Genomic DNA, 27,001 nt, shown 5'->3' on the forward strand with positions numbered 1-27,001 from the left:
CACCAACACCCCAGCTCGGCAGCGCCGGGGAAGATCGGCGTTGCCTGCACCGCCTGACCGGCAGCACTTGGACGCAGCGGCGCGCGGCTGTACGCAGACCCCGTGCCGGCTCGCGGGACCGCTCTGCGCCGAAGGATGCAGACGCAGGGCCGACAGAGGCAGGGCAGGCCCTCCCCTTTACTCAAGATAATGCACCAGTCCTTACACGCAGCATGGTACGGTGAACCCAAACACCAGGGTAGCACAATCTGTGCAAATTCCTCGGGTTCGCATTGGCTCATCATAAAAGCTGGGCTTTACCCTTGCTACAAAAATGCAGCTTTTGCGCAAAGCTTCTGTCTCGAATATTCCTCCTCAGCGCATGAGTGTATATGGAGGGGCTGTAAACTCCCCGGCAATCATCTGCACAGGCCTTGTCCAGATACAGCGTCAGCTCCCCTCATGTTATGAGATATGTAACAGCCAGCACATTGCACAGGACAGTGTTTCTGTGGGTCATGCCACAAACTGGCCTTGGCAGCCTTCATTTGGGCCCAGACTGCCCATATAATGCCCTGCCCCCCCACATAAATGTGGTGCCAGCCACCTCAGCTTCTGCAGTCTGCACTGAAGGATGAGACCAGCTTTGCACCATCCGTTGCTCGTGCTCAGCCTCAGCCTGTTCAGAGTCATCCACAGAGCCCAAACGTCAAACCCGTGGACACAAGCACTACAGAAATATTCCACCAGGCAAAATAGTCTGAGGAAGACTGAACTTCCATTCCTTCTCTTGGAGGCTTTTGCTGTTTCCCTGAGACTTAATAGGTCTCCAGAGAAAAGACAGAAACAGGGATTTGACTTAGTAGGTGCTACCAGTTGTTGTGGCTAGGAACCACGTGCAGCCACTCCCCTCAGAGCTGAGCATCCAAAAAATGCTATTGAGAAAATCCAGGCTGAACACTGGTTTGGAGCAGCTGCTCTTTCCTGGAGCAATTTCAGGTAGAGGCTAGCCCAAATCCAGCTGAAGGCTCTCCAAATGAAAACTGATGTTCTGCATCTGGCACGATCTGCACTCGGACCAGAACCTAGAAGTGAAGCAACGAAGTTCAGTTGAGACACTCTAGAATATTAAAGCGTTTCCCAGAAACTAGCAAAGTGGACTACTGAAGCTACAGAGAAACCTCCTTGGGCTGAAGCAGCCTCCCAGCTGTTCTAGGTAACTCCTGTCTCAGGATCACTCCTGCATGTCCTTGTGACATGAAACTCTCCCGATGAACATCCCCACGTAATGGTTTCCATTGTCACTACTCACCAAGAGACTCCATGCCTTTTGGCAGGAGTGATCTGGCTGCAGTTAGTCATATCTTCGTCATCTCTTGGCTAGACTACAGCTATGTGATACACCTGGGCATGAAGCCCACAGCACTTGGCAAATGCCAGCTCCAAAAGCATGCTGCAGTAGAAGCCCAGGCTACCACAAATGCATTAGCTCTACCCTCTGCTCTGCTCCCTATGCCCCCAACCCTGCTAAGCCAAGCCAAATTCAAGCCTTAGTCCTGATCTTCAAGGCTGATCAACAATCAGCAACTCCACCACTGGAAGCACTCTCCGTGCAGCTCAGGGACAGAGTCTGTCTGTACAGAGATGGGGCTTCCTCTGAGAACAAACTCTTCCCAGATGGTGAAAAAAAAAGTATTGCTGAGATGCTGAGTAATTCCGTCCCTTTGTATATTCCATCCCTCTGCCAAGATATGAGTCAGATTCACTCTGGATTTAGTCTGCTTTTTTTTTTTTTTTTTTTTTTCTTTCTTTTAGTTTTTTAGTTTTTCATTTGTATAAATTAGCAACATCTGTCTTGTGAACCCAGGTGAAATTCTTGGTCTCTTTGCCAGCAGTGAGTTCTCCAGCCAGCAAGACAAGATGAGTTACAGCTAAGAAGTCTTGGCAACAACAGCAAGAGCTGCTACTACATTTCAACAGTGAATGCTAGAGCACTGCATCTCAGAGAGACTATTAGGGGGTGAGTTCAGCAGTTGCAAGGAGATTTCCTAGTTAAAGACTCCTAGTTCAGGTCACTGGATTGTCTTGTCTAATCTAGCAGTCTTTTTACTACTCTCCACAGAGTACAAGCTTGTGACGTAGTGCTGGGTCATATTTCCAGTTCTTAAGGGAAATAGCTAAAAATACCTTTGTTTCATTGTAACTTTAAATGCACTAACCATATTTGCTGCAGCAAATGGCATATCCCAGGACTACGCCTCCGCGGCCGTGGGGAGAGCCCCTGCTGCAGCAAATACGTTGCATGTGCTTTAAAGTAAAAATGAGTGTCAAAGGCTTGAAGACAAAGGGGAGGCAATTCAAAATGTGGTCCCTTCTTTGTTTCAGACCTTGAACAGGGATTTTGACTTCCCCATGGCATGTGGTGATAGAGCCAGACTGCCCCACAGAAAGTGCTAATGCAACTTTGCCATGTCTTCTCATGATGGAGACAAGCCTATGCTGAGATGGATTAAAATCTGAGATGGAAAAAGATGTGGTCCAGGTCACAGTCATTTTTGGCAGGCACAGAGCAATGAAGCAAACATAAACCTCGGATTACTACTATTAGAAAAACACGGCAATTTCTCAAGCACATGTCAACATTGTGACTCTTTTTAAACTCTCCACACTTCCATTGAATTAACATGTTTGTGCATGTTTTTGAACTGTAATCCATAATGCTTATGTCTACTTAACCCCTCTTTACATCCTGTGCTTTCTCACATGCATTTGTCTTCTCATACATATCCATATGCCAATGCGTTATGCGTTTAGCAGGCTCTCTAAACACGGTTCATAAATCACCTGGGGTTAAAATTCACTCCTATTCTCACAACATTATTTCCTAATCTCTAAAACATGTCAGTGGAAAAGCTTGAGGGCGACCTTTGGCATCATAAATCGGAGAGCAGGTTGACATGGAAATGACCTCAAGGAAGTCTGACTGCAGCATCGCACATCTAGCTCCGTAAGCGCCTGGCAGCGATAAAGCGCTCCCCAGGGTTCAGGCATCCTGGGTCAGGACAGAGACGCTAAGCCCTACTCCTGCAGCCCTCCTCCAGCGAGCACTGGGAGAGACGTGTCTTCCCCAAGTGAAATGTGTGCAAACACATCAGATACATGCAACCTTGCTCTAAAGCGACACAAGCATTTGGGGACATTTCAGGGAGAGGCTGGACCCTGCACCACTGCACCAAGTGGATGTTTTGCCGTGGACTTTGGTCGGGGGCAGACTGCATCCTAAAGCACAAGCAGTGTTTCCTGCACAGCGGGTAACCAACACCCTTGTCTTGGGAAAGCAACATATATTGCCAGCGAACTGCTGCCTTGTAAAGCAAAGAGGCAGTATAGTACTTGCAGTAAATAGTGTGTAATTAGCAACTGCTTTAGCTGCTGCTCCATCATGCAGGAGCATGCTTCCTGCAGCCCACTACAGACTTGATTTTCCCCACAAAACTCTGCCTTGCTGCTTACTTGAACTACAAATCCCCCCAAAGAAATGCCACCCAAGTACTAAGGCAGACGGGAGCCACTGGTGCCCCCGGCTGAAGCGAACACGCGACGCAGGCCTCGGCGTACAGGATCACCGCGGCCCCCGACGTGTGCAGACGAGGTAGCAACACCAGTAACAACCGCGTGTGAACGGCCGCGGGGCTGTGCGTGCCCACTCCCGCGTGCCGCATGGAGGGCAGAGCAGCGGCTCTCCCCCCGGCCGCGGAGGCCAAGCCCTGGGATGTGCCGGCTGCCCCGCAGGCCCGACAGCCGCGCTGCCCTGGCCTGCCACGGCACGGCATGGCACGGCACCGTGCGGCCCAACCCCGTGCAGCGCGGCCCGACATAGCCCTGCCCGGCACGGCCCGGCATGCTGCAACACGGCCCGGTACGGTGCGGCCCGGCACGGTGCGGCCCGGCCCCGTGCGGCCCGGCGCGGCGTGGTGCGACACGGCCCAGCCCGGCCCGGCCCGGTGCAGCCCGGCCCCGTGCAGCGCCGCGCGGCCGAGCCGGTGGCCCGGGGGGCGGGGCCACGGGGCGGGGGCGGGGCCTAGCGCCCCGAGCGGACGACCTGGGGGCGGGGGATGCAAATGAGGCGCGGCGCGATTGGTCGGCGGGCGCGGGGCGGGGCCCGGGCGGGGCCGCGCTGGACGGGGCGGGCGGCGGCGGGGCGCGCAGCTGGAATGGGGCGGGCGGGAGCGGGGCGCCCGGTGCAGCTGGCGGGGGGCGCCGGCCGCCGCCATAAAGTGAATGGCCAGGGTGAATGGGAGGCAGTCGGCCGGCGCCCTCCGCCTCCGCCCGCCCCTGAGCCGCGGCCCGGCAGCCAGGCAGAGAGCCCGGGCGGCCGCCGGGATTTACTTTCCGACAGCGGCCGCGCAGCGCGGGCGCCGGGGCGGGGGCCAGCTTCGCCCCGCTCGCAGGATTAAGGCCGCCCAGCTGAGGCCGCATCTGGACGCGCTGTAAGTGCCCCTCCGTGCCCGACCCGCCGGGTGGGCTCCCCTGCTTTCCCCCAGCCCGTCGGTGCCAGCGCTGTGCGTGCGGGCGCCGGCCGCCGCAGCCCCTCCAAAGCCGGCGCCGGGCAAGAGCATCCCCGTCGGGCGGCCCGCGAACGGGGCTGCCGCGCTGCCGCCGGGGCCCGCTCTCTGCCGCCCCGGGGAGGCAGGGGGAGAGCGCGGCTCGGGCCCTGCGCTGCCGTCGAGAAGGGGCAGCGGGGATCTGCGCGGCGGGGCTGCCCCCGGCGCTGCCGTACCGTCCTGCCCTCCCCCGCGCCGCCCTCGCAGGCCCCGGCGGCCCCTGCCGCTGCCGCCGCGGTGCCGCTGCCCCTTCCGCCCCCTCGGGGCGGCCGCGGGCCCCTCCCGGCAGGCGCTCCCGGAGCCGCTCGCAGTTGCTAAACTTAGTCATTTTTCCACTCGGGCGAGCGGGGCCGGGGCTGTTTAAATTAGCCGGGGCTCGCTGTAAATAACGGCGCTGCGGGCTGCCGGATCAGCTGTCTGCAGAGTCCGGGGGAGAAGGGCGCGGGAGCAGAGGCGGGGAGACAGCGCCTGGGAAAAGGAAGGCGGCCCGACGGCTTTTGGACAGTTGGATAAATGATATTTATGTAACGGGCTGGCTCCTGTTTACAGCAGAGCCGACCTCCCTGCAGCTCCGAGGAGAGGGCGAGCCGGCCCCCGCGGACGGGGCGAACCTGCCCCAGGACGCAGTTGGCTGCTGCGGGGCCGGGGCTCGCCGTCGCCGGGGGTCCCGACCGGGAACGAAACCCGCGGCCGGGGTGCGGGCCGCGGCGCGGGCGGCTCCCGGGCAGAGCCGCTCTCGGGCCTCCGCGGGCTCCGACGCCGCCCGGCCCCGCGGGGCCGTGGGAAGCCCGACGGAGCCCGGGGCGGTGGCGGGCGCGCACCCCGGCGGGGCCGGGCCGCTTCCCCGCGTATTTCCGCACAACGAGTGCGGGGCCGGGGGCAGGAGGAGCCCGACGTGCCGGGTGCCCCGCGCTTCTCCCTGCCGCCCTCATCCTCCTCGACGCGGGGGAAGGGGCCGGCCTCGCCCGCCGGCTGGCCGCGGCGCCGGGCAGGAGGGCGCCCGGCGGGGCCGAGCCGCGGCCGCCCGCAGCTGCCGGAGCGGCCCGGGGGGGCGGCGGGCCGGGGCCGCCGGGCCGGGCGCACCTGTCGGCCGCGGGGCCGGCGCCCCCGCGCCGGACAGCTGGGCGGGCGGGCGGCCCCCCGGCCGCGCCAGGCCCGCAGACGCGCCGGCGGGGTCGGTGCTGCCCCCGACGGGCCTGGGCAGCCCCCTGCAGCCCCCCCGAGTGGAGGCGCTGGGCCTTTCCCGCCGCCCGGATGGGTTTCGGGACCTTGTAGCACGGCGGGGGCAGGGGGACGCGCTGCTGCAGGACGCCGGAGCCCGGCTGGGCCTCGCCCCTCGACTGCCGCAGCCCGGAGACGCTTCAAGCTGGCTGTGTGGGAGCCAAAACCTGTCCCTGCCCCCTTCCCCTTTTCCTGGGCTCCCTGAGGGGCTGCTCCCCAGGAGAAGTGCCTGAGATCCCCGCACTTCCTAAGCTGAGACTGGTACTGAAGGCAAAGTGCGGTGGCTCGGTGGGAAGCGGGCTCCCCCAGGCAGGCGCGTGGGTCCGCGCCTGGCCCAGGTCCTGGAGAATGCGAGAGGTGAGATGGCTTCATCCCCGCTGTGATTTAGGGAGATGCTAGAAGGGACGGCTTGGGAAGGGACCTTTCAGGGACGCCACCTGGCCCACCTCCCGAAGGAATGGAAAGGACCATCTCTGTGGCAATGGCATTCAGGTCTCACAGATCCCCCACCCAGCTCGCAGCCTGTTGGCCTCTCCACCAGGCAGAGGGATGGGTGTCTGTGCAGGCTCCAATGGTGCCGTGCTGTGAGGGACAAAGAGCTGCTTGCTGGCTCCTGGGGGACCAGCAGAGCATGGTAGCTGCCTTTGGTCTCCACAGATGTGTGCAGAAACAGAGCAAGGCTTGATTTTCGTTAGCAAATGGTCACACCATGCCTGGTACTCCTTGTGGGGAGATATCTTTCCCCAACGCATCCTGGAGCAGTGTCTGGGAAAGGGCAGCATTTTTCCTGCTGTTCCCAGTGTTACTGGGTCTGCACTAGCAGCCTCAGACCTGCAGCCCAGGCTCCCCCCTTGAAAGACCGCCTTGTCCCTGTAACTGAGTTAATCGCCTTTCCAAAGCACCGATTTAAAAAAACACTATCTTGTGCTTCAGCAGAGAAATTGTTGCAAGTCTCACTTAATATCTGTTACATTTCTGTAAGTGCTTAATTCAGGCAATTAATAGTGCTGAAAATTGTCATAGATTGCAAGAGTATTGATTAATGCACCTTGCGGAGAATCGTCAAAAAAGAGTGGCATCTTTTCTGTCTGTCAGGTACTACCCCAAAGTGTGAGATTGAGAGGTGAGGCTGGCTTTGGAGACTGCCAAAAAGAAAAAAAACCCAGAAACCTGATCTAGGAGACTGCTCCGAAAGGAAGATGAGATGAGCTGGGGACATGAGTTCTGTCTCGTGACCTGGCACATGTGCCCTGGCTCCTGGGGACAGGGCAGGCACCTGGGCTGGGACCGGTACTTATCACCCCGCACGCCCCAGTTCGGGAAGGCAGCAGGATGAGACCGCAGGGCCGAGGGGGACTCGGAAACGGGAGGCTGTGGCGTATCTGAGCAGGCTCAGTGATTATCTGGCTGCTTTAAAAAGGGAGGTTGCTACTTGCTTAGGGTCTGGTTGCGGCGGGGGGGGGGGGGGGGGCAAAGCTGCCCCTCTTGCTGCGGGTTGCTGGGGCTCGGGGGCACCGGCCCGTGCCAAACCTGGATCGGCGCATTTGGCCTGGGGACAGCGGGTTTCTGCGCAGCGCTGGGCTGTCCCTAGCTCGCGGGCTGTGTCCACCAGCTGGCATCAAAGTTAGTGCTGAGGCTGTATGAAAAACACACTGCTGTCAGCGCATGGCTGAAATGGGCCGGGGTTTCAGATGGCTGGAGAACGAGGATTTCTGAGGCCGCCGTGCCGTGCCGTGCCGTGCCGTGCCGAGCATCCCTTGCTCCCCTTTGTGCGCTGCTCGCTCCCCTCGCCAGCTCCCCTGCCCTCCCTCGGCCCCCTCGGAGCATTGACGCCGCTGGCAGATTGGATACTAAGGCGCCTGGGAACTGAGTGAGGCTGGATGTTAGCTCCCGGCTTCCCTGGGGCGTTTAAGGGAGTCCAGGGGCTGTTCCCGGAGGCTCGGCAGCGCGAAGGCGCAGGGACGGACCCAGCGCGCGCTGGTCTCGGCCGCGGGAAAGGAGCCGCTGGGAACCCGCGGCCGCCTTTGGCCGGGGGCGGGGGGGTTGATGGACGCCGTGGCCTGCCCAGGGCCCCGCGCTCCTGCCGGATCTTAGGGACGGGTCTGCTGGCTTTCAGCGTGCGCAGCGATGAAATGTTGGAAGCTGATTTCTGGAAGGAAATAGGAGGTCTGGCTGGACAGAAGCTGGGGACTGTTTCCATTAGTATTAGGGTTTAAAAAAGAGGTACAGAGCAGCGTGTGACTGGGGGGAGTCCTCCCCCCCCCCAGTTTCAGTGCATCACCCAGCAGCTTTGCGTGAAGAGGGCAACCCCCCACACATGGAATAGGAAATCTGCTGATTCGAAAGGTGGAAGTTCAAGCTCAAAATGCTCATTATGGAAGAATTGAGCCTTATTCTGTCTCTCCTCATGAGCTACCTAGCTTTTGCACAGGTAGATCTCTGAATACTTTAGCATGAAGGAAAATATTTCTGTCTTGTGGAGGTGGGGGGGGGAGGAACTGAATTCTGGCAGAATTTCCTCCTGATCTACCCAGCCTGCTCCAACAGACCAGCAGTGGAGCCAGAAATACAGTCTCTATCCCTTGACCCTCAATCCAATGCTCTGTCAGCTCTCTCCCAAACCACTGCTCCACCAGAAATTAAACATTTATATCCTTTTAACGAGTGCGGGAAAAAAAGAGAGAGAGAGAAACCATAGCTGAAGCTGCTATTAATTTTGTGCATCTGATTTCTGAACTGTTCCAAGGGCTCAGAAATGCCATGATGCCTCTGAAGCCCCTCCTGATCTCCGCTGAAGCTGACCTCGGTAACTGGGTCCTGCATGTATCAAATTAGCCCTTCAAAATCAGTGTCAGAGCTACTGTGAATGAGACACCTGTTTATAAACCTTTATTTTCTTATCAAAAAAGTCCAACAGCTGCCAAACCTGAGAGCCTAAGAAACATTTATATCTCCTTGATATAGCATATGCCCTGCCCTGCTTTGCATAGCCCTGGTCTTGCAGACCACCGTTATTAAATAAACGGACTTAGCTGCGACTTGCAGAGCATCACTGGTGCAGCACAGGCTGGAGGGCTCCGCTCCTGCAGAGCTGCCTGCAGAAATGTAAGTGTGATGGTGAAACGAAACAAATCGCCGGAGAGTTCACAGTTACTTTGTCGTTTCCTTCTCCCCTTCGTTCCAGTCTCCGTTCAAGCAGAAGTGCCCTCACCCTTATCTCCTTTTCTGCCCCTTCTGCTGGTGCTATTTATGTGAGTCTAATTTTTAAGAAATGTTTATAATAAATGTCCAGAGAGAAACATAAGGGTTTAACTAAAAATCAGGATGACCTGCCTGTTTGTGGACATTTTTATTTACTCATCTCTCAGAAAAACAAATAAACAGAGAATCCCTCCCAAATAAACCAGATCCCCACTTAGATTTGAACACACTTTAAATTTCTTTTGTTTTAGCCATTCTTATAATTTCCTGTTTATTTCTGAGCTTAGACTTGACAATAAAAACCACATGAAATTCCCTTTTTGTTCCATCAGTTTTATTTTTGATGCCACAATATTCAAACTTCCAGTTCTACAAAACATTTTTTGTGTGCATTTATGACAAGTTTATTAAAAAAATAAAAATAAATAAATTCATGGAAACTTTCCTCAGAAAATACAAGACTTCCTAGAGGACTGGGTATACCGGGATGGCTAAAGCTGTAAATCCTAAATATAAGCTGAATGCATAGGGCCGTAACAGCCGGTCTGGGTGCAGAAGCCGTACCTAACCAGGGAGAAACTCTGCAGGCAAAGCGAAGGATGAAACGTGTTTTGTGTTTGGTTTTAAAGGGTTTTGCGGCTTAACTTTTGTCCGCGGTTTCGACGACGGGCGCTTGGCGGTGCGCGCCCGTGCTCGGCGCGCTGAAGCTGCCCGTCACACCCGGCTGCCGGCTGTCGCCCGGGTTTGGGGGTGGACGGGGCGGAGGCGCTCGGCGGCCGGAGCGGCAGCGTCGCAGGCGGCTCGAGGGACGGGCCGGATGAGGGATTACGGGGCTGCGCTTCTCCTCCTCGCCCCGAACGCCTGCTCCCAGGGCGCAGCACGGGATGCGGCACGCGGCGGAGACGAAAACGAGGGAGAAGGGGGGGAAAAGAAAAAAACCCAGCAGGGCGCGCGCAGAGTCCTCGAGCAGCACGGTGCATTTTTTCAGCGTCCTGAAAGGCGAAACCTCCGTCCCGCCGCTTTGCCCCCAGGTTCACAGAGGCCGCGCGGCCGGGCAGGGCGCAGAGAGGGCCGCGGGGCGCCCGCCCGCCGCTCCTGCTCGTCGCCCCGCCGCGGGCACGGTTTAACCCTTCCCCCCGGGCGAGCGGCGCCGCGAGGGGCCCGAGCCCGGCAGCCCTCCGCGCGGGCCGCCCGGGGACGGCGGCGGCAGGGCGGCCGCCAGGGCTGAGTGCCTCCCGCGGCCCCCTCCAAACAGCGTCTGGGTAAACAGCCTGACCTTCAGGGCACGGCGCAAGGTCCGCGGCGGCGGAGCGGGGGCAGCGAGCTCCAGCATCCGTCCCCGGGGACGCCCCCCACGCCCCCCCCCAGCCCCGCAAGCCCAGGCGCGTGTCGCTCCCCTCTCCCCCCGGATACCGCGGGCTGAGATCATCTGCTTGTTTTATTCACGGCAGTCTGCGTCCTGCAAGGGTTTTCCTGCCAGCGAGCTTCAAAAAAATTTAAATATAAATTGCTTGGGGGGGCGGGGAGGGGGGGAACCCATCGGGAAATCTCACAGCCAGGCACAAGAGACAGCAGGTCCCTCCGGCGCGGCGGGTTTGCGCTTGGAGACAGCGCGTCGCTCAGCGCGAGCCGGCCGCTTCTGGGCTCCCGTGTCCTCGGCCAGCAGAGCCGCCGCGGCTCGTCGGGCCCCCGGTTTCTCCCTTCGCCTCCGCAGCCCCGCGACCCGCTCGGCCGCACGGGGCTGGTCTAAAACAACGACCCGGCACACCCCCGGCCCCCCAAGGAAGGACTCCTCCGGGCGGCTGCGCTGCGCAGCGCCCCTGACCTTCAGCCCCGCCGATTAGGGGCTTTCTCGGGCTTGTTTACCCTGACATCTCCCGGAGAGTCATCCGCTGCCCGCCATCTGCACACAACCCCCCCGGCCGGAGCGGGGCACCCCCTGCGCGCGATCTCCCGCTCTCAGCCACCCTCGACGGGGCCGACTTCACAGCCGCGGCGGCGCCCGCGGAGGCGCCTTTGCCAGGGCGCCAGGCAGCGCCCGCGCGGTCGGCAGAGCCCTCTCCCGCACATCCTTCGTTTCAGCGGGGGATTCGCCCAGGCGCAATTTCTGGAGCTTAAATCAGCCTCTTTTCTTCCCTTATCGAAAGCAAAGTCATTAATTGCTCCAAAGGACCAATCCTCCATTAACCCTCCGCACTCGTAACTGCAAACGAGGTTCATGCTCGCGGCACTTCTGCATGATGCTACTTAACCACGCTGGCAACTTCACACAATTGCATTTTTTTTTTCCTAGCCAAAACCCAGCCTTTAGCGGTTTGTTTGGTTCCAGATGCCTAACAAACAAAATAAGGCATAACAAAGCACAGCTTTATTCATATAGCTGCACAGTCTATCAGAAAGAAAACCCCAGCGCCGGCTGATGCCGTCGGGGCCGCGAGCCCAGCTGAGGCCGAGCATTCAAGGAATACACGAAACGCAGCTGCACACAGTGTGACCTGTGGTGCAAGTTCTACAACAACGTAAGAAGCCTGAACACTTAGTTTAGCAAACCATGCCTTTGCGGAAAGTCTGGCAAGACTTTCCCTCCGCATTAGGATTAGCTCTTTATTTCCAAATTTTGGGTGCTGCTTCAGAGAGCGTCCAGGTAGGCTAGCAGCAGCGTCAGGGGCCAAAGACGCACAGCATCACGCAAATAACTTGCTTTGGAATAAGCTGGGCAAGAGCGCCGTTCCCTGCTGCTGCAGACGCCCGGCCTCCCCCAGCCCTGCCATCTCGGTCAGCGGAGCCATGGCCGCGGCCGCCTCGGGGGAGACGCCGGGGAGGCCGATGCGCTGCGTGGGGTCACAGCTACATCACGGCTCCGTCCTGACCCGGGGCACGATGCAGGACATTACTACGCAAGCGGGACACGCGCCACTGCCAGCTCTTCTGCTGCAGACGTGGGGACGGAGCTGCCAATGCGCTGGGACGTTTCCACTGCGATAATCCTCTTTAATACTCATGATTTATTAACCCTCTGCTGCCTGGAGCAGACGTTTTGGCCAGCACTGCCTCCCCTACCCCGGGCTCGTGCGGAAGCATGGGAAGCAGGAGGCTGCTCCCACCTTGCCAGCCACCTCTGGATCTGGAGGCACTTAAAGGAATTTTGCTTCGTTGCATCAGCTGGCTCACACGGGCTCGTTAACATCATTTCGGAGATGAAGAACGGGCTCCCAGAGCAGCCGAGGGGTTTTATCTACGTGTAAGCCAAGTCATCCTCGGCGCCTTATCTCCCACTCCCCTCCCACGTTATCAGGGAAGTTCTCCGTGGAACACGGCCGAAAGCAAACAGCGGCAGGAAACCCGTGCCGGGAAGCCAGGCAGCCAGGGCCCGGGCTGCCGCGGCCAACGCGGACCCGCTCCGCGCGTGGGGAGGTGCCCGGCCGGACCAGCGATGGGACAGTCTGAAACAACTTGCTCCAACAGCGATAAAACACGGAGCGTTCCTAGTAACAGCAGGAAAAAAAGTTCCAGGCTTCAAAGCAGCACCCCGTGCTGCAAAAGCACTCGGTGCCAGAGCTCAGGGGTTAGCGCCGAGCTGCGAGAACTAAATCGAGAAGTGAAGTTTATAATAAACTGTGACTCAGCCCGTGCTGGAGGCTGATGATCCGTTCGTGAGCGAGCGCCTGGAAGCGCCGCTCAGCCAGCCTAGGGCTGTGCACGGCCGGCAGCAGGCAGATCGCTCGCATGTCCCATAATGGATCTGTGCTCCGGGTAACCGCTTTGCTGCTGCTGTTTATCTTCCCGTGATTAATGGTCTCTTTTGGTTCCTGTTGCAATTCCATTAAGATTAGAGAGTTAAAGTTACACTGAAAGGTTTTGCAGTAGATGACCCTGGTCTCCCCCTAGACTTATTTCTGTAGTCTTGAGGAAATGAAGATTAACTCTGGTCTTGTGTCCCACCCTTTTTGCTTTCTGGCTGCGGGAAAAGCACCCCTAGCAGGCAGCACCCGTCTCGGTGTGCGAGGAAAGCCTGGCTGTGTGTTACGTGATTCACGTGCCATGCACCCCGCGGCGCTCAAAACCCCAGCCTGCAGGCACCTGAACGCACCGTCCCCGCAGACAAACACATATGGGGATTGGAAGCACTAAATGCTCACGTGGGAGGAGACTAGCACCATCTCAGTTGGGTCCTTCTTCAACATGGGGCAGAGGGAAAGGTGGGGGTTACTCTACCTTAGCTCAGCCCCTCTTGGAGACCAAAGTGTAGACAGACAGATCATCTTCCTGAAAACGTACAATTAAACTCCCAAATGTGTATCTCTGCTAAAAGCAACCAGCCCACAGGAGAGAGGTGAGCATGAGAGAGTGTGGCGGCCTCTAAGAGAGAGGAAAAACAGCTGGTTAAATGCCATCAGGAAACTAGTTACTCCCAGCAGTTTGATTTTTTGGATTGATGGAGTAGGAAAAGACAGCTCTGACCCTAAGAAATCTAATGTAACATCATACGTTCACCTCAGAGCAGAGTGAAAAAAGAAAACCTTCTCAAACTGATTGTAGAGCACCCTTCAGCTTGAACGATAAGCCTAGACCATTGGCAGAGACCAGCTTTCCCCAAACGAAGCCTGCAGGGACCACTATGCTGGCCAGAGGCTCCCAGCTCTATATCCTGCACTGGTCTCCTGTAAGAAGCCCACAGGCCAGGCTTTCTTCGCATCCCTGTGTCACCACTGGTGCCACCACTGCCAAGGGATCCCAGATCTCAGGACCCTGCTGAAACACCCTATATGCCCATGGGAAGCCAGATAACATCAAGCAACTAAGTAGGCAGCCTCTTGCCTGCAGATAAACCTGTCGAAGAGGATCTGTAGGTGTGCTCAGCAGCTGAACTGGGAGTTCAGCAACATGCACTTGTCAATCTCAAGGCAGCTCTCAGTGGACAATATCTACATTACAAAAGCCACCGCTATAATTAACCCATACTTGTCTTGCCTTTGGCTTTTATGCTTTCCTCCCACCTCTCCATAAAAAACAAGCAAAGAATTTTTTGCTCCTGGATGATGGAGCGGAGTGTTACTGAGAATCAGGAGAGAAGCCATGGGGACTTGTACTTGCTGTTTCTTGGGGGTTTTGTTTGTTTGTTTGTTTTTTTAAATAAGCAAGGTCATTCTCCTCCCTTGTCCTGGAGACTAGGACTCATGCAGAAGTGCCCTTTTCCTCCTGCCCCTGGTCACCCTGGCTTGCTCAGTCTGGCACTGATGCAAGAATACAAACAGTTTGAATGTGAAAGGAGAAAAAACCTAGAGCCAGAGCACCTCTCTTCCCAGCTGCCCATCACAGCACCTGTATGGAAAAAAATGGACAACTTCTGCACTGCTGCTCCCCGTTCTGCTGGTACGTCCCCACAGAGACAGTCGCCAGCAATGCCAGAAAGGAGCCTGGCAGAGGATGCGTGTAGAGAGTGGCTTGAAGAGGCTTATTTGTTACAGATTTGAGAATCTTCATCTTGGAAGCAGTTATGTATGTAGACAGGAGTTACACATGCAGGTTAGGAACCAGGGTTAATTAAAAAAACAAAACACAAAAACAAAAACTCTGAGCAAGCCTGGCTCCATGTTGTTAGTACAGAAGCTGTCCCTAAAGAAACCTTTCTTTTACATTAAAAGAAGGTCAGCATGAAGACGCAAAAGGAGATGGTAAATTTGATGTTATCTAGAGACATTTCAGAGGTGCCAATTTCAATAACTCCCCAAGAACAGACAAACAACTTGGTAGAAATGCTGTGAAGATTTAGTGTTGACTTTCTTAACATCTCTGCCTACAGTGATATCTATCCAACGTGGAAGAGAGCTCCTGTAATTAAATCCAAAAGGGCTGCATAATCTAGAATAATACTGGCAGCCTTTTGTGTCCGTGGCATGGGGGTGTCTTTGGGCAAATACACTGCGACAAAGCTCATTGCAGACTTTTCCTGCAGACCCTCTTAATGGTGCAGGGCGGATCCCCCTCTGCCTTTTATTTTGCTCCCCTGTGATCTGCTCAGAGTGACCTGAAAAGGCCTTGCTTAATGCCACTACATAGGGCATGTGTAATAGGTATATAATTACACATATACGTATACACTATCCTCTCTGAAATCCTTCTAGTTTTAAATTTAGTTCAAAAAGCAAATTTCTTCTGAGTCATAAGTCCTAGTTTTAACTTGAATATGGGCCACACTTTAAAACCAGTTTTAATCTCAGTCCCCACTGCATCTCTGAGGCAGGCTAAACACTATGTTGTGCCTGCTGACATGGATCAACCTGGTAACCACTGCACTCACGTGGTTCAGGATGAAGCATGAGTTTTAACTATTAGGACCAGATTCCCTCATGTATCGTAAGTAGTCATTTTCTGATATAAAACCAGTTGTAAAACACTTCCCTTCTGGTTTTCTTATCTCCAGATAAGAAGAGGTGAAAGTGGTGCAAGATGTTCAGAGAAGGTAAGACCCTGCACAGGAAAACACTGTCCTTCAGTTATGGCAAGGCAGGAGTCTGAATTCCTCCTTAAATCTGGTCCAGTAGAGAGTCAAGCCCTAGAAGAGAGGAAATTGTGCTTGACAGATGCAATCATATGCAAATGGCTGTAGAAGAGGGGAAATTATCATCTACAAACATTGGGCAGAAATTCCATCTGCCGTCGCCTCAAGAAGGGCTCTTAATAAATTCTGAGACAGCAAAGTGACACACATCTTAATCAAGACTTAATCCATGGAATTAATTCGCTGCGCGTTTCTGCATAATTCCAAGAGTAATGCTAAAAGCCATGGCAATATCAGCAGCAGATGGACTCCCCCTACTCCATGCAAAGGTATTAAAGAAAACACAGCCCCTGTCACATCACTTCGTGTACATACACATGGCAAAAAGCAACAGGGCTGTGCCCTGCTGCTGCCAGGAGCTTTCGCAGTCTGCAGACATCAAAGGTCAGGCTTGCAACGAGGTGGAAATGGAAACCAGCCTCACAGCAAATACGGAGTCCCTGCCACTTCTCTCCAACTGGAGATGAAAAGCCTGAACCAAGGCAAAGGTCTGGGAAACCAGCACCAGCTCCGCTCTTTAGACACTGCTTTTCAGAGAGGGCTGACTGAGACCAGTCTGTGACAGATTTGGTGCTGGGGAAGGGCAGGGGATGGAGGTCAGGTGAAGGGGAGAACTGAAGAAGCACTAGAAAGCGAGAAAAACCTGCTGGGGGGTGAGGAGGAGAGGAGGTCATGACCAAGATCTGCTGCAGAAACCAGGGAAGGATAACCATTAGAAATGGGTTCCTGCCCTCTCGCCATGGCCTTGAAAGCACTTTGCAAGTATGGGTCAGGTTTGCCAAGGTCCTCGGCAGCAGCCCTCCTTGAGCTGACAGATTTTAGACAGCTCTGAAAATACATTCTTAGTCACCATCATCCATCTCCAAAGGAGGTGCATCAGCTATGTTATTAATCTCTTATTTACATGTTTAACACTAGCATAGTCCAGGCAAAATAATTCCTTCAGAAGGCTCAGTCCCTGACACACATGCATTTGAGGAGGCCATGCAAGCTTTTAAAAAAAGAGAACTCAATCTTTAGAAGTGACCTCTAATTTGCAAATCCCAAATGCCTGGTCTAAGCAGCCCTAGGCCTGGAAGCCTCAGATCCCCCCAACACATTGCATCTGTTGCTACTACATTTTAGAGCAACAGGTTCCCTAGCTGGGAAAGGCGAGACATTAGCTTGGGTAAGAAGAAATGGAGAAACTGCTATGCCCAGCTGATCCTTCCCAAACCAGCCAACTTTCAGAAACCATTAAACCCACGTGTGCATTCATGACAATATATCGGACTGCATGCAGTCAGCTCACAAGCTGACACTGAGTCTTCAGGGGAAATACAGGGCTAGTTCATCTCTCCAAGTGGACATGTGGGGCTTGTAACACCTCCTGCCTCATACCTGCCTCTCTCTGAACTTCTAACATGGCTCTGAACAGAGCAGCTCTCAGCTGAGCTCTTCCCAAGAATATAGTCACAGGGTAAAGGTGCATCCAAGTAAAACCATGGCAAGAATAATTTATCCTGAGATAGAGAGAGATGGAGACAGGTGGGAGAGGACTCCCAAGGGTGCCTGCAGATCCAGAGAGCAGCATCACCAGCTCTCCCAACTCCAATGCTTTCAGTGAGGAGCTGCTGCTTCGGCCAAGCTTACTTGTCCCCGGAGACCCAAGGGTGCGTAACGTGATTCCTGTGTTAATTCAGGCTCTGATGGTCCTTGTGCCTGAAGGGAATGGTGTTCACTTGCATGGATCCAGGTCGCTGCTCGCGGCGCCGTCTGTGCACGCAGGCGTGTCTTCCTATTGCTGCCACGCACAGGAGCGGTTTTCTATCAGGCGGGTGCATGCGCGTCTGCGTTGGCGGTCTCTGGCCTGCCCGCACGTGTTAAGCATTAGTCGTGCTTGACCAACTTGTTGAGGAGTGAAGGAGAAAGGAGACGGAAGGTACAGCAGGGAAGATGGGGAGAGCGGGATGTCTGGGGAAGGTGCTAACAGCACTTGGCTGGCCCAGAACTACTTCCTCAGATCTCTATTACACAGCATGCTCACAGTGTTGCTATTTCAGTCTGAATGTCACCTATAAATTGGAGGCTCTTTCTCTGAAGGCTGCAAATAGAAGTGCCACTAGATGATATTTGATTTATAGGGAGGCTAAGCAGAAAGCCTGGCATGTCCATTTTCCAGCCAGGAAACTCAGAGGGGTCCAAGGATCACACAGGGAGCCTTTGCTTTCCCTAGACTTTTCCTCAAGGGTTGGCAAGTCCCTCCCAGAAGGGGTGGAAAGAGGTCACCAACCCAGATTCACCTCCCTAATCACCCTCTGGTTGCTTTTTCAGATTCCACCTCCTCCGCCACCCATTCCTGCCTCATGGATTTCAACCTGCTGGCAGACTCGGAGGCTCGCAGCCCAGCCTTGTCTCTCTCCGACTCCGGGACCCCCCAGCACGAGCACAGCTGCAAAGGACAGGACCACAGTGGTGAGTGCCAGGTCACGGAGACCCTCTCCTTCCCCCGCTGGGGAGGCTGGGGCAGGCTCTGTGCAAGCTGTGCATACTGACCAGTGTTAGGTTTGGATGCGGTCGCAGTGGGGGTAGTTTGCAAGGTTTGCAGTGTTAGGACACCTGTTCAGAGATACCAAAGGCTCTGGGTACCAACATACAGAAGGCCTTTGGCTCACAGTGAACCTGAGTCCTTTGGTGCTCTACAGAAAATATCGTAAGAAAGAGTTCCTTGCTCCAAGTTTGGATTTTTCAATCCAAATTTAAGCTTTTTCCCCTACAAAGTGGGGGCTGTCCTTCCATACCTCCTTAAGCAACACAGCCTCCTGATACATGAGAGGCCCCAGCCTGTCCTTGCGGGTGGACCCAAGTGGCTCGTGGCTTGTGGGAGCTGGCCATGATTCTCCCAGTGGCACGCCAAGCTTCAGCTGGCACATGAGCCAGCGTGGCACTGCTGAAGACCACAGTGGGCACAGCTTGTTCCAGCAACAAAACACGTCTGGAGGCAGGGGCTGTACCTCACCCTCTGGTGAGGGACAGGAGCAGAGCAAGCAGCTGCGGGAATCCACCTTTGCGGGGCCCTGGCAAAGCCCCCATGACCCTGCACCAGCTGCTGAGGCCGGCTTCCCACCACAGCTCATGGAGGGCACAGCTACACCCCACAGGAGTGGCAAAGCTAGGAGCCAGGTAAGCTCAGGTCACTGCCCAACCAACATTTCTTTTATTCACCTAAATCAGGGCTCCTGGAGCAGGAGAGCTCTCCTTGCAACACAGAAAATCCCAGTCAAGGCAGGGAAGGCTATGTCTACTTATAAACTTGGCCCTCCACCCCTCCAACACACCCCTTTTTAAACTCTATTTAACTACTCAAGTTGCGTTTGCCTCTGGCTGAACTGTCCAGATTCAGTCAGCAAGAAGATTGGAGAAATACTATTTTGTCCTGGCTTTAACAGAAAGTGTCTGGTCACTGATGCCTCAGCACAAGGCTTTGCAGCAGGTTGCTTCTGTGCCAAGGAGATGCCTTTCGCCATTCCGGCAAGACTAAATAAACCCCCAAACCTCCTTAGCAGGCTCTGAAGAAGAAACATCATCATTCACATCTTCTCAGAAACTAGCTACCAAATGATATTGCTAGCATTTGCGTCTGTCCTGTGCCTGCTCTGTACCCTCACTCTGGAGGCAACAGGGCAATGTGAGCTCTCCCTCGCAAATTGCCTGCAAGTACCAGTGCAAGCAGAGGCAAACGATGCGGATAGCCTGCTGCTCCCTGTGTAAAGCCTCCAGGCTCAGCTGCATGCAAAAGCTAACAAGCATAATGATGCAGATTAAAACTCCCTAAATAAGTACCCTAAAGGGAGTTACCCTGGGGGTAGCTATGGTCAGAGAATTCACCAGCTAAATTCCCCACTGTACCTTAGTTGGGCAAATTCCCAAGCTTGGTGGCTCCTAGTCAGCTCTTTTAGATGCACAACATTCATCTCAATTCAAGTGGCCTTCCCTATCAAGCCCACCATGTCATTGCACAGACTTGCCAACTTAGGTGCTGACTTTTTTTCCACACAGCCTGAGCAGCTAATTCCAGCTATGACTACAGTAGTTTCATTGAGGGGGCGAACGTGCACAAGATATATTCCACAACCTATTTTAGGTTGACAATAAATGCTTGCTGCCTGAGTATGTCACTCCCCACTGTCTTAAATAGTCTAGAAATAAAGTTGGCCTAGGAGGTGGCTGTTCGCCAGCATTACCTGCATGCAAAGGCTGTCAGCTTGTGTATTAACATCTAGAGAGGCAGGCAGTGTCCGTACAAGCAGGGCACTTGACACCAATATCAGCAAGAGCACAGAGTGCACCACTGTCCTGCCTGGACAGGGCAGGACTGTGTTTCTGGAACTTCTTGCCTTTCTCAGGAAAAGCAGCCCCACTTTTCCTTGGCTCCCCTTCCTTTATCTGCAGGAGGAGAGACCCTTAGGAATGGAGCATAAACCTTGCTTGTCTGGGCTCAGCTCACAGAGATCCTCGGTGACCTCTTATTGCGTTGAGTGGTTTGTAACACCCTCTTCAGCTAGCTTCATCAGGCAGCACAGACCGGGACGAGAGCTAGAGAAGAGGGCAGCAGGGGAGGAGGTAAGGAACCACCCTGCCTCACCTCCTATTCTGCTACTTGGCATGGATTCAGGGCAGTGTACAACATCCTTCATTCCCACAGCATCCCTTGTTCCCCCCAATTTTGTATCCTACTTAATGTCAAAGCTCTGCAACTTCATTCCCACTTAGTAAATGCCTAAAAAATAAGTAGAATGAAAGACAATGTTCCCTGTAAGCAACGCTCAAGAAGAGTCAAGGTAGTAGGTGCTGAAACAGAGATGACAAAGTGGTGTGTATTTGCAGAGATTTTTGCGGAGTCAAAGTCAGGATTCCCAGATCTGCTTGGGCTTCATAAAATTTAGAGAAAAACCCTACCCCAGAAGATATGGAGAAGATGAATACTGAAACTAGATACTTGGTTAGTTCTTCCACTAGTAGAACCAGTACATCTGGTACTTCCAGATGTAGTTAGTACCTTTACTCCATTCTCGTCCACCATTTGGTATAACTTATTCCTGCACAGGAAAGCGCAGTTCTGAGCAGAACCTCCCAGCCTGGGCATAGCGCTTCAGTTCTGGCAGCAGCCCCTCTGGAAATCCACATTTGTCTCCAATGTATACATCAGGGACTTAATTAACTCAGACTTAGCAAATGAAGGGACAATATTCAGTTTATTCATCCATCTGTACTGAATCATTCCTAATAACTAACTCAGATGTGGTGGCATCACTCCCCTTTAATCTGTTTTAGAGAGGGGTAACATGAGAATCTCCCTTTTCTGACACTGGCTTAGAGCACTGAGCTGTGGAAGTCAGATCTATCGCCATAGCAATAACCACTAGGAAAAAAACAATTCACATTAAGACCATGTTTCCAGGAGTTCTGTTGAAATTGGGCTCCCATATGAGGATGCTCACAGTAGCAACAAGAGCACTGCAAGACTGCAGCCAGCCTCAGTTTGGTCACATCTTGGGTCTCATGGCTTCTTTTAAGTACACCCAAATTTTCATGCTATTACAACATCAATGGGAAGATTAACTCAGTCCTGGCATTAGGAATGGGAGATAGTGCCTTCCTGCTCAGCACTACTAGCTTGAGTCCTGCTGCTGTGAGCCAACATGTAGTAGAGGCCTCTCCAGTGGTCTCAGAGTTGTTCTGAATAGCCAGCTAGCTCTCTTTGCATTAGTTTTCCTGCTGTCTGCTCGTAGCTAGCATTAAACATGCCACACAAATGGAGGTGGCTGGTGGGGAGCACATGGGAATCTGCATTGCTTCTGCCTGTGCGGTGCGTACACCCAGAAACAAGTCTCTTCGGACCCATGCCCAGGTTTACCTCCACAGAGAGCGGGGGTCTCTCCTGCAGGTGTTCTCTGCGACTGGCACACTCCCCTCAGAGGAAGGCTGGCATAGAGGAAAGGGGGGTTTTTCCAGGAGTGGCATGGAGAGGTTTCCGAATTAACACACTGCCTGAGAGTCATGTAGTGGCTGGTAACAGCACCAGCCTCTTGGGACAGGAGCATCTCCAAGGGCTGGTTGCACAGGAAAACTGTCTGCTGTTGGGTGCAGCACTGCTCTGCGGCAGCACCGCTTCCCTGCCGGGCTCAGGTGCTTTTCAGACTGTTATGCCCCTTCTCATCCAGCTGGCTTTTATAGGACTTACCGTTTCCAAAGCACATCCGTTTGTCTTGAAGCACATCCTTTTTTCACCCAACCACATTCCAGGTTCCTGTTTTTTGCTTCTCTGCTTTCTAGGGGTCTCTTTAAGGTAGCTTCTGTGTTAAGATTTTTCTAGACTTTGAAGTCTTTTAAACTAGCTTCCACTTTACCAAAAACAACCAACCAACACCCCTACCCTCCCCCCCCAAAAAAAACAACCCACTTGCATCTGAATCTTGGCAGAGCAGTGCTAGTCTTCCTAAAAGTTCCTCCTCCCAAACACACTGATTTGGCAATTGTTTGCAATAATCTCTACTTAGCTTAGCTGAATGGAGAACACCTCCCCCCCCCCCGCATTGAAAAATTCATTTTCAATTGAATCTATCTTACCATGCTGCTAAATCAGGAGAAGCTGAACATCAGAAATCTTTCCTTTTCACTGGAATAGTTTTCTTCTGTGCTAACTTTTTTCTTGACCCCAGCAGCAGATCTTTTAAACACAGGCTCTTGTTATCGTCCCTGTGCTCCTTTACTCTCAGCTCTCCAGTCATTGCCAGAGTGACTAGGTTGTCATGTTCTCTCTTGACGAAGGAGAAAAAAAAAGTTGTAGTCACACTCTGCCCCAGTTCAGAGGGTGACGGCCTCCCGGGAGGGGCTGCAGCATGCAGAAGCGCCCGGCTTGGCTGACCTCCGCAGTGGCAGCGCCGCGGCAGCGCAGAGCTCCGCGCAGGCAGAAGTGCAGAGCCTTGGGCTTAATGACCAGCAGGGCGTGCTGATGAGGTGATGTTTAAAGTTTTTAGTTAGGCAGCAGTGCAAACACTGGAGAAAATTAAGGTATTCACTGAAGAAGTAACGAAACAAAAGACATCTCCTCTAGGAGAGGAATCTCCGAATGAGGACGAGGGCAGGGGTAGAAAGATAGAGAGATGCTGAAATGCACCATGGTAAGGTCTAATAGAAACCAAAATGTCCTCCTTGCCCTACTTTTAAAAAAATAAAAAAAAGTGCACCTAAGTAACAAGGTATGAGGGAGTGGGGCTGAGGCTAAAAATCCATGCTTCTCCAGCTTGCATTTTAAGAGCTCCAACTTGCTATTTTTGGCAGTTTGCCTTCCCCCTTCACGTCTCTGCAAATTCAAACCTTTTGATCAATCAATTAAAAAAATCCAGAATAACCCCCCCGCCAAAAACCCACCATTTGAACATTTTGTTGTATCATAAATGACAATTTCCTTTTAACTGTTCCAAGAGGAGCCTTAGACAGAAAGATACAAGCACATTTGGAAATAACCAGCCTAGGTACGTTCTGCCATGATCATGCAAAGCCTTGGGATGTTTTTCAAGGATGGGCTGAGTGATGTGAACTCCCAGCTCACATCTCTGACCCACACTGACTACTTTCAGTGTCCTTTTCCCTCTTCCCCTTCCATCCTGGATCTGGAGGCTTTTCTAGACAAAAATCTCCACCTAGCTAACAGAGTCCAATTTAGAACTGATATCAAACAAATGGTGCAGGAAAACACAAGAATATATAACACAAAACAAAAAACCTCCCATCTCTATGATTTAAACTGGGTTGACATCAACTGAACGCAGGAGCGTTAGGGAGCAGCTTAACTGCAGTAAATGAAAATCAGAGTTTGTCCACTTGGACTTTCACATCTGTCACTCCAGTTAAACCAGGGCAAGCTGCTGGGGCAAGCATACTTTGATGCGAGGTGGCTGCCCACTTGCAGAGCTAGCGAGGGAGGGGGACGGGAGCCTCTGCCTGGTGCAGCAGCACCGCCAGCGTCGCAGCAGGAGGCGGCGTTACAGAGCACGCGCCGGTTGCCCCGAGGACAGGTCTCCCTGAACTCATCCAAGCCCCAGAGCTAACCCAGGGGATTCCTCCCACCTTTGTGTTCCTCGCGCAGACACAGAGAAGTCCCAGCAAAACCAGACGGACGACTCCAATGCCGAAGACGGCTCGCTTAAGAAGAAGCAGCGGAGGCAGAGAACTCACTTCACCAGCCAGCAGCTCCAGGAGCTGGAAGCCACTTTCCAGAGAAACCGCTACCCAGACATGAGCACCAGGGAGGAGATCGCAGTCTGGACCAACCTGACAGAGGCACGAGTCCGGGTAGGACTGCAGCCCTCTCACTTTCCCCATTCTTTAAGACAGCCTGAGCTTGTGGGGTGGCAGCTGGCCGTGATGCAAACCTGCCCTGCTGTGCCCGCATCCCCCAGCCTTAGCCTTATTAGTGTGGGCACTCTTTCGGGTACCCTGAACCACGGTGCAGTCACAGGTCTCACATGGCAGGGCTCCAGCTGGAACGAGAGCTTCTCTCCGCTACTAGAAATACGAGCTAGCGGTACCATGAATAGCCTTCCAGCAGCTTCCACACTCCAGGAAGTTGTATTATTCAAGTTCCTTTAGCACTAACAGATTTTCCTGCTAGAAGACAGACTTCTAATGTCCTTCCCCTGCCAAGCCGAGATGAAGTCAAAACAAGAGAGTTGATTTTCTGCAGCTCTCAAGTCATGTTCCCCAAATGCCTTGCCTGCAAGGTGCACAACCCCAGCCTCTCCTCCTGGGCTGTGATCACTTGGAAATACAGCACAGTATTGGAAATACAAGCAAGTATGTCTTCCCTTTTCCCCATGTAAACAGCATTTGTTTGTTGAGTGAGATAGGTCAGAATGCAGGCCTCAGAGGCTTGGAGGTCTTAGTGACTGTTTCCATTAGCTCTGGTCTGTGCCAGGACACATACTGGTTTCCTACCCTTCAGTAGTAACTGGGAAACAGACTTCAGACATAAGAGCTCTTGGGGCTTTGGCTGTATCATTTAAAACATGTCCCCAGTGATCACCTCAGCCCTTTTTCAGAAAGGCACCCTCCCACAGAAGAGATGAGGGAAGCAAACATAGTCCAGATCCTTGGTCAGACCTGAGTCACTCCTTGGTGTCCTGCATCAGTTTGTGCCAAATGAACCCACCATAGCTACAGTAAGTCAGAGCTACAGCAGAGACTTGAAAGGGCTCTGGAAGGAGGCTGCTGAATGTGCCACTTCCATAGGGCCAGCACCACTGTCTGACATCAGTATCCATGCAGCAGGGTAGGGCTGAGTGCCTACAGTAAGTCACGAGCATTACTCATTAGATGGCCTCAAATACTGTAGGATTATTCTGTGTATTGTAAGCAGCAGTGCTTGAGTTTAGATCTAGGTGATGATTCTCCCCAGTAGATGATTCTACAGCACAGACATGACCCTGCCAGCTTTTCTGGTGCTCACTCTCCCTATTGACCAGCTCCTTAGGAATAGCTCCAGGCTCTTCACTGCTCTCTGCCTTGCTGGGCCAGGAGACCAAAGCAAAGCCTGCGCCAAGCAATAACCCAGAATGATTCCCTCCCTCCTCCCTTCTCTTTCACTTGCAGGTTTGGTTTAAAAATCGCAGAGCTAAGTGGAGGAAACGGGAAAGAAACCAGCAGGCCGAACTGTGCAAGAATAGCTTTGGAGCCCAGTTCAACGGACTGATGCAGCCTTACGATGACATGTATTCTAGCTATTCCTACAATAACTGGGCCACCAAGGGGCTTGCCACCAGCCCCCTGTCAGCCAAGAGCTTCCCCTTCTTCAACTCCATGAATGTCAGTCCTCTCTCCTCTCAGCCCATGTTCTCCCCACCCAGCTCCATCGCCTCCATGACCATGCCTTCTTCCATGGTCCCCTCAGCAGTGACCGGAGTACCAGGCTCCAGCCTCAACAACCTGGGAAACATCAACAACCTGAACAGCCCAAGCCTCAACTCTGCCGTTTCATCCAGTGCCTGTCCTTACGCCTCGACGGCCAGCCCCTACATGTACAGGGACACATGCAACTCCAGCCTGGCCAGCCTGAGGCTGAAGGCAAAGCAGCACGCCAACTTCACCTACCCGGCGGTGCAGACAGCCGCTTCCAACCTGAGCCCTTGCCAGTACGCTGTGGACAGGCCTGTATGAAGGGCTGCCCTCTACCCATCGGGGACTTGACCTTAGCCTGACAAAAGGAGACCTTTAGCCCTACAACAGTGTACGTCCTGCAAAGAAAGAGTGAAAGAGAAAGACTGAAAGTGAGAGAAAGAGAGTGAAAGAGAGAGTGAAAGAGACAAGCAGGCAGATGGACCTCTATGAAGATTTGTCTAACTATCGTATGGTGAATTTTGACTGTCTTTCCCCTCCTATACCCTTTTCCCCCTTGCCCACCAAACCTTCTTCCTCTTGGTAAAGAAACCAAAACAGTCTACTGGAATCCCCGAGGGGAAATAGGAGCCCCTGACGCACGAGGTGCCTGACCTGCGGGCAGCAAAGCTGAACATGTTGCAATTTGACCCTCCAGCCCCTCCAGGTGTGAGGGCTCCCCACTCCTTTCCCCAGAGACAAGGGGGCCCAGGAAACCAAAACCAGCCAGACACTGCAGTTACAGAAAACAGCCAGGGACAAGGCAACATGGTGCCGCTACTCAATGCTTGGTTGACCCCTCTCCCCACACGTGTGAGGTTGTTGGATTTTAGTTGAAGACAACTTGCTGGTTTATTTATCACACAGCCAATCCCGCAGCCGGTAAGGAAAGTGCTGCCTCAGTCGATTGGCATATCTCTTTATAATGCATATATACGCATGGCCATTAAGACTTGAAGCCTTTAGGGAGTGGGAGTTGTAAAGATATAGAATATGTGTGTGTATATATTATATATATATACAAATACATATATAGACATATATATTAAAATATGCTGTTTTGTTTTGTACATGGAATAACCTATGAAGTAGACCTTAAAACCAAGCCCCATAGAACAAGCATGTCCACCAAGACAGTGATTTGCCTCTCATGCTCTAGTGCTTCAGTCATTTCCAGTCAGATAGGAATTCCTTTGCCTGCGTACATCCGAAGAGCTCCCTCTTGCGACGATCAGCTCCCCCTTGCACATCTCCTCTCCTTCCCCTTCCCCAAATCCCATTTCAAAAAAGAAAATAAAACGAAAGTTGGCACAATCCTTTTAAGGCTTCTGCCTGTCTGGTTATTGAGAGCACGAGCCTGTGTCTAAAGGATCAGAAATCACACACCAGCACCCTGCAGGAGAAGGAGCATCCCTCCGGAGCACCGGCAAGGCAGTCCGAGTCAGGACGCGGGCCCAACATTTGAAGGAAGCATCTTGGTGTTGTAAATTTACAAGTCCTGGCTTCTCAGGAGGGCAGA

At 53.5% G+C, this 27,001-nt stretch overlaps 1 protein-coding gene across 1 annotated transcript; it reads left to right on the forward strand.

The window, feature by feature from the left end:
- Positions 1–4,256: 4,256 nt before the first annotated feature.
- Positions 4,257–26,787, forward strand: PITX3 (paired like homeodomain 3). Its single transcript, XM_062580169.1, has 4 exons — positions 4,257–4,469; positions 17,881–18,021; positions 23,699–23,904; positions 25,201–26,787. Exons 2-4 carry the CDS (start codon positions 17,913–17,915, stop codon positions 25,762–25,764), a joined length of 879 nt encoding a protein of 292 aa, XP_062436153.1. The 5' UTR covers positions 4,257–4,469; positions 17,881–17,912; the 3' UTR covers positions 25,765–26,787.
- Positions 26,788–27,001: the final 214 nt, after the last annotated feature.

Source organism: Rhea pennata, chromosome 7 (genome assembly GCF_028389875.1).
Source record: "Rhea pennata isolate bPtePen1 chromosome 7, bPtePen1.pri, whole genome shotgun sequence".
In the NCBI taxonomy this organism is placed as follows: Eukaryota; Metazoa; Chordata; class Aves; order Rheiformes; family Rheidae; genus Rhea; species Rhea pennata.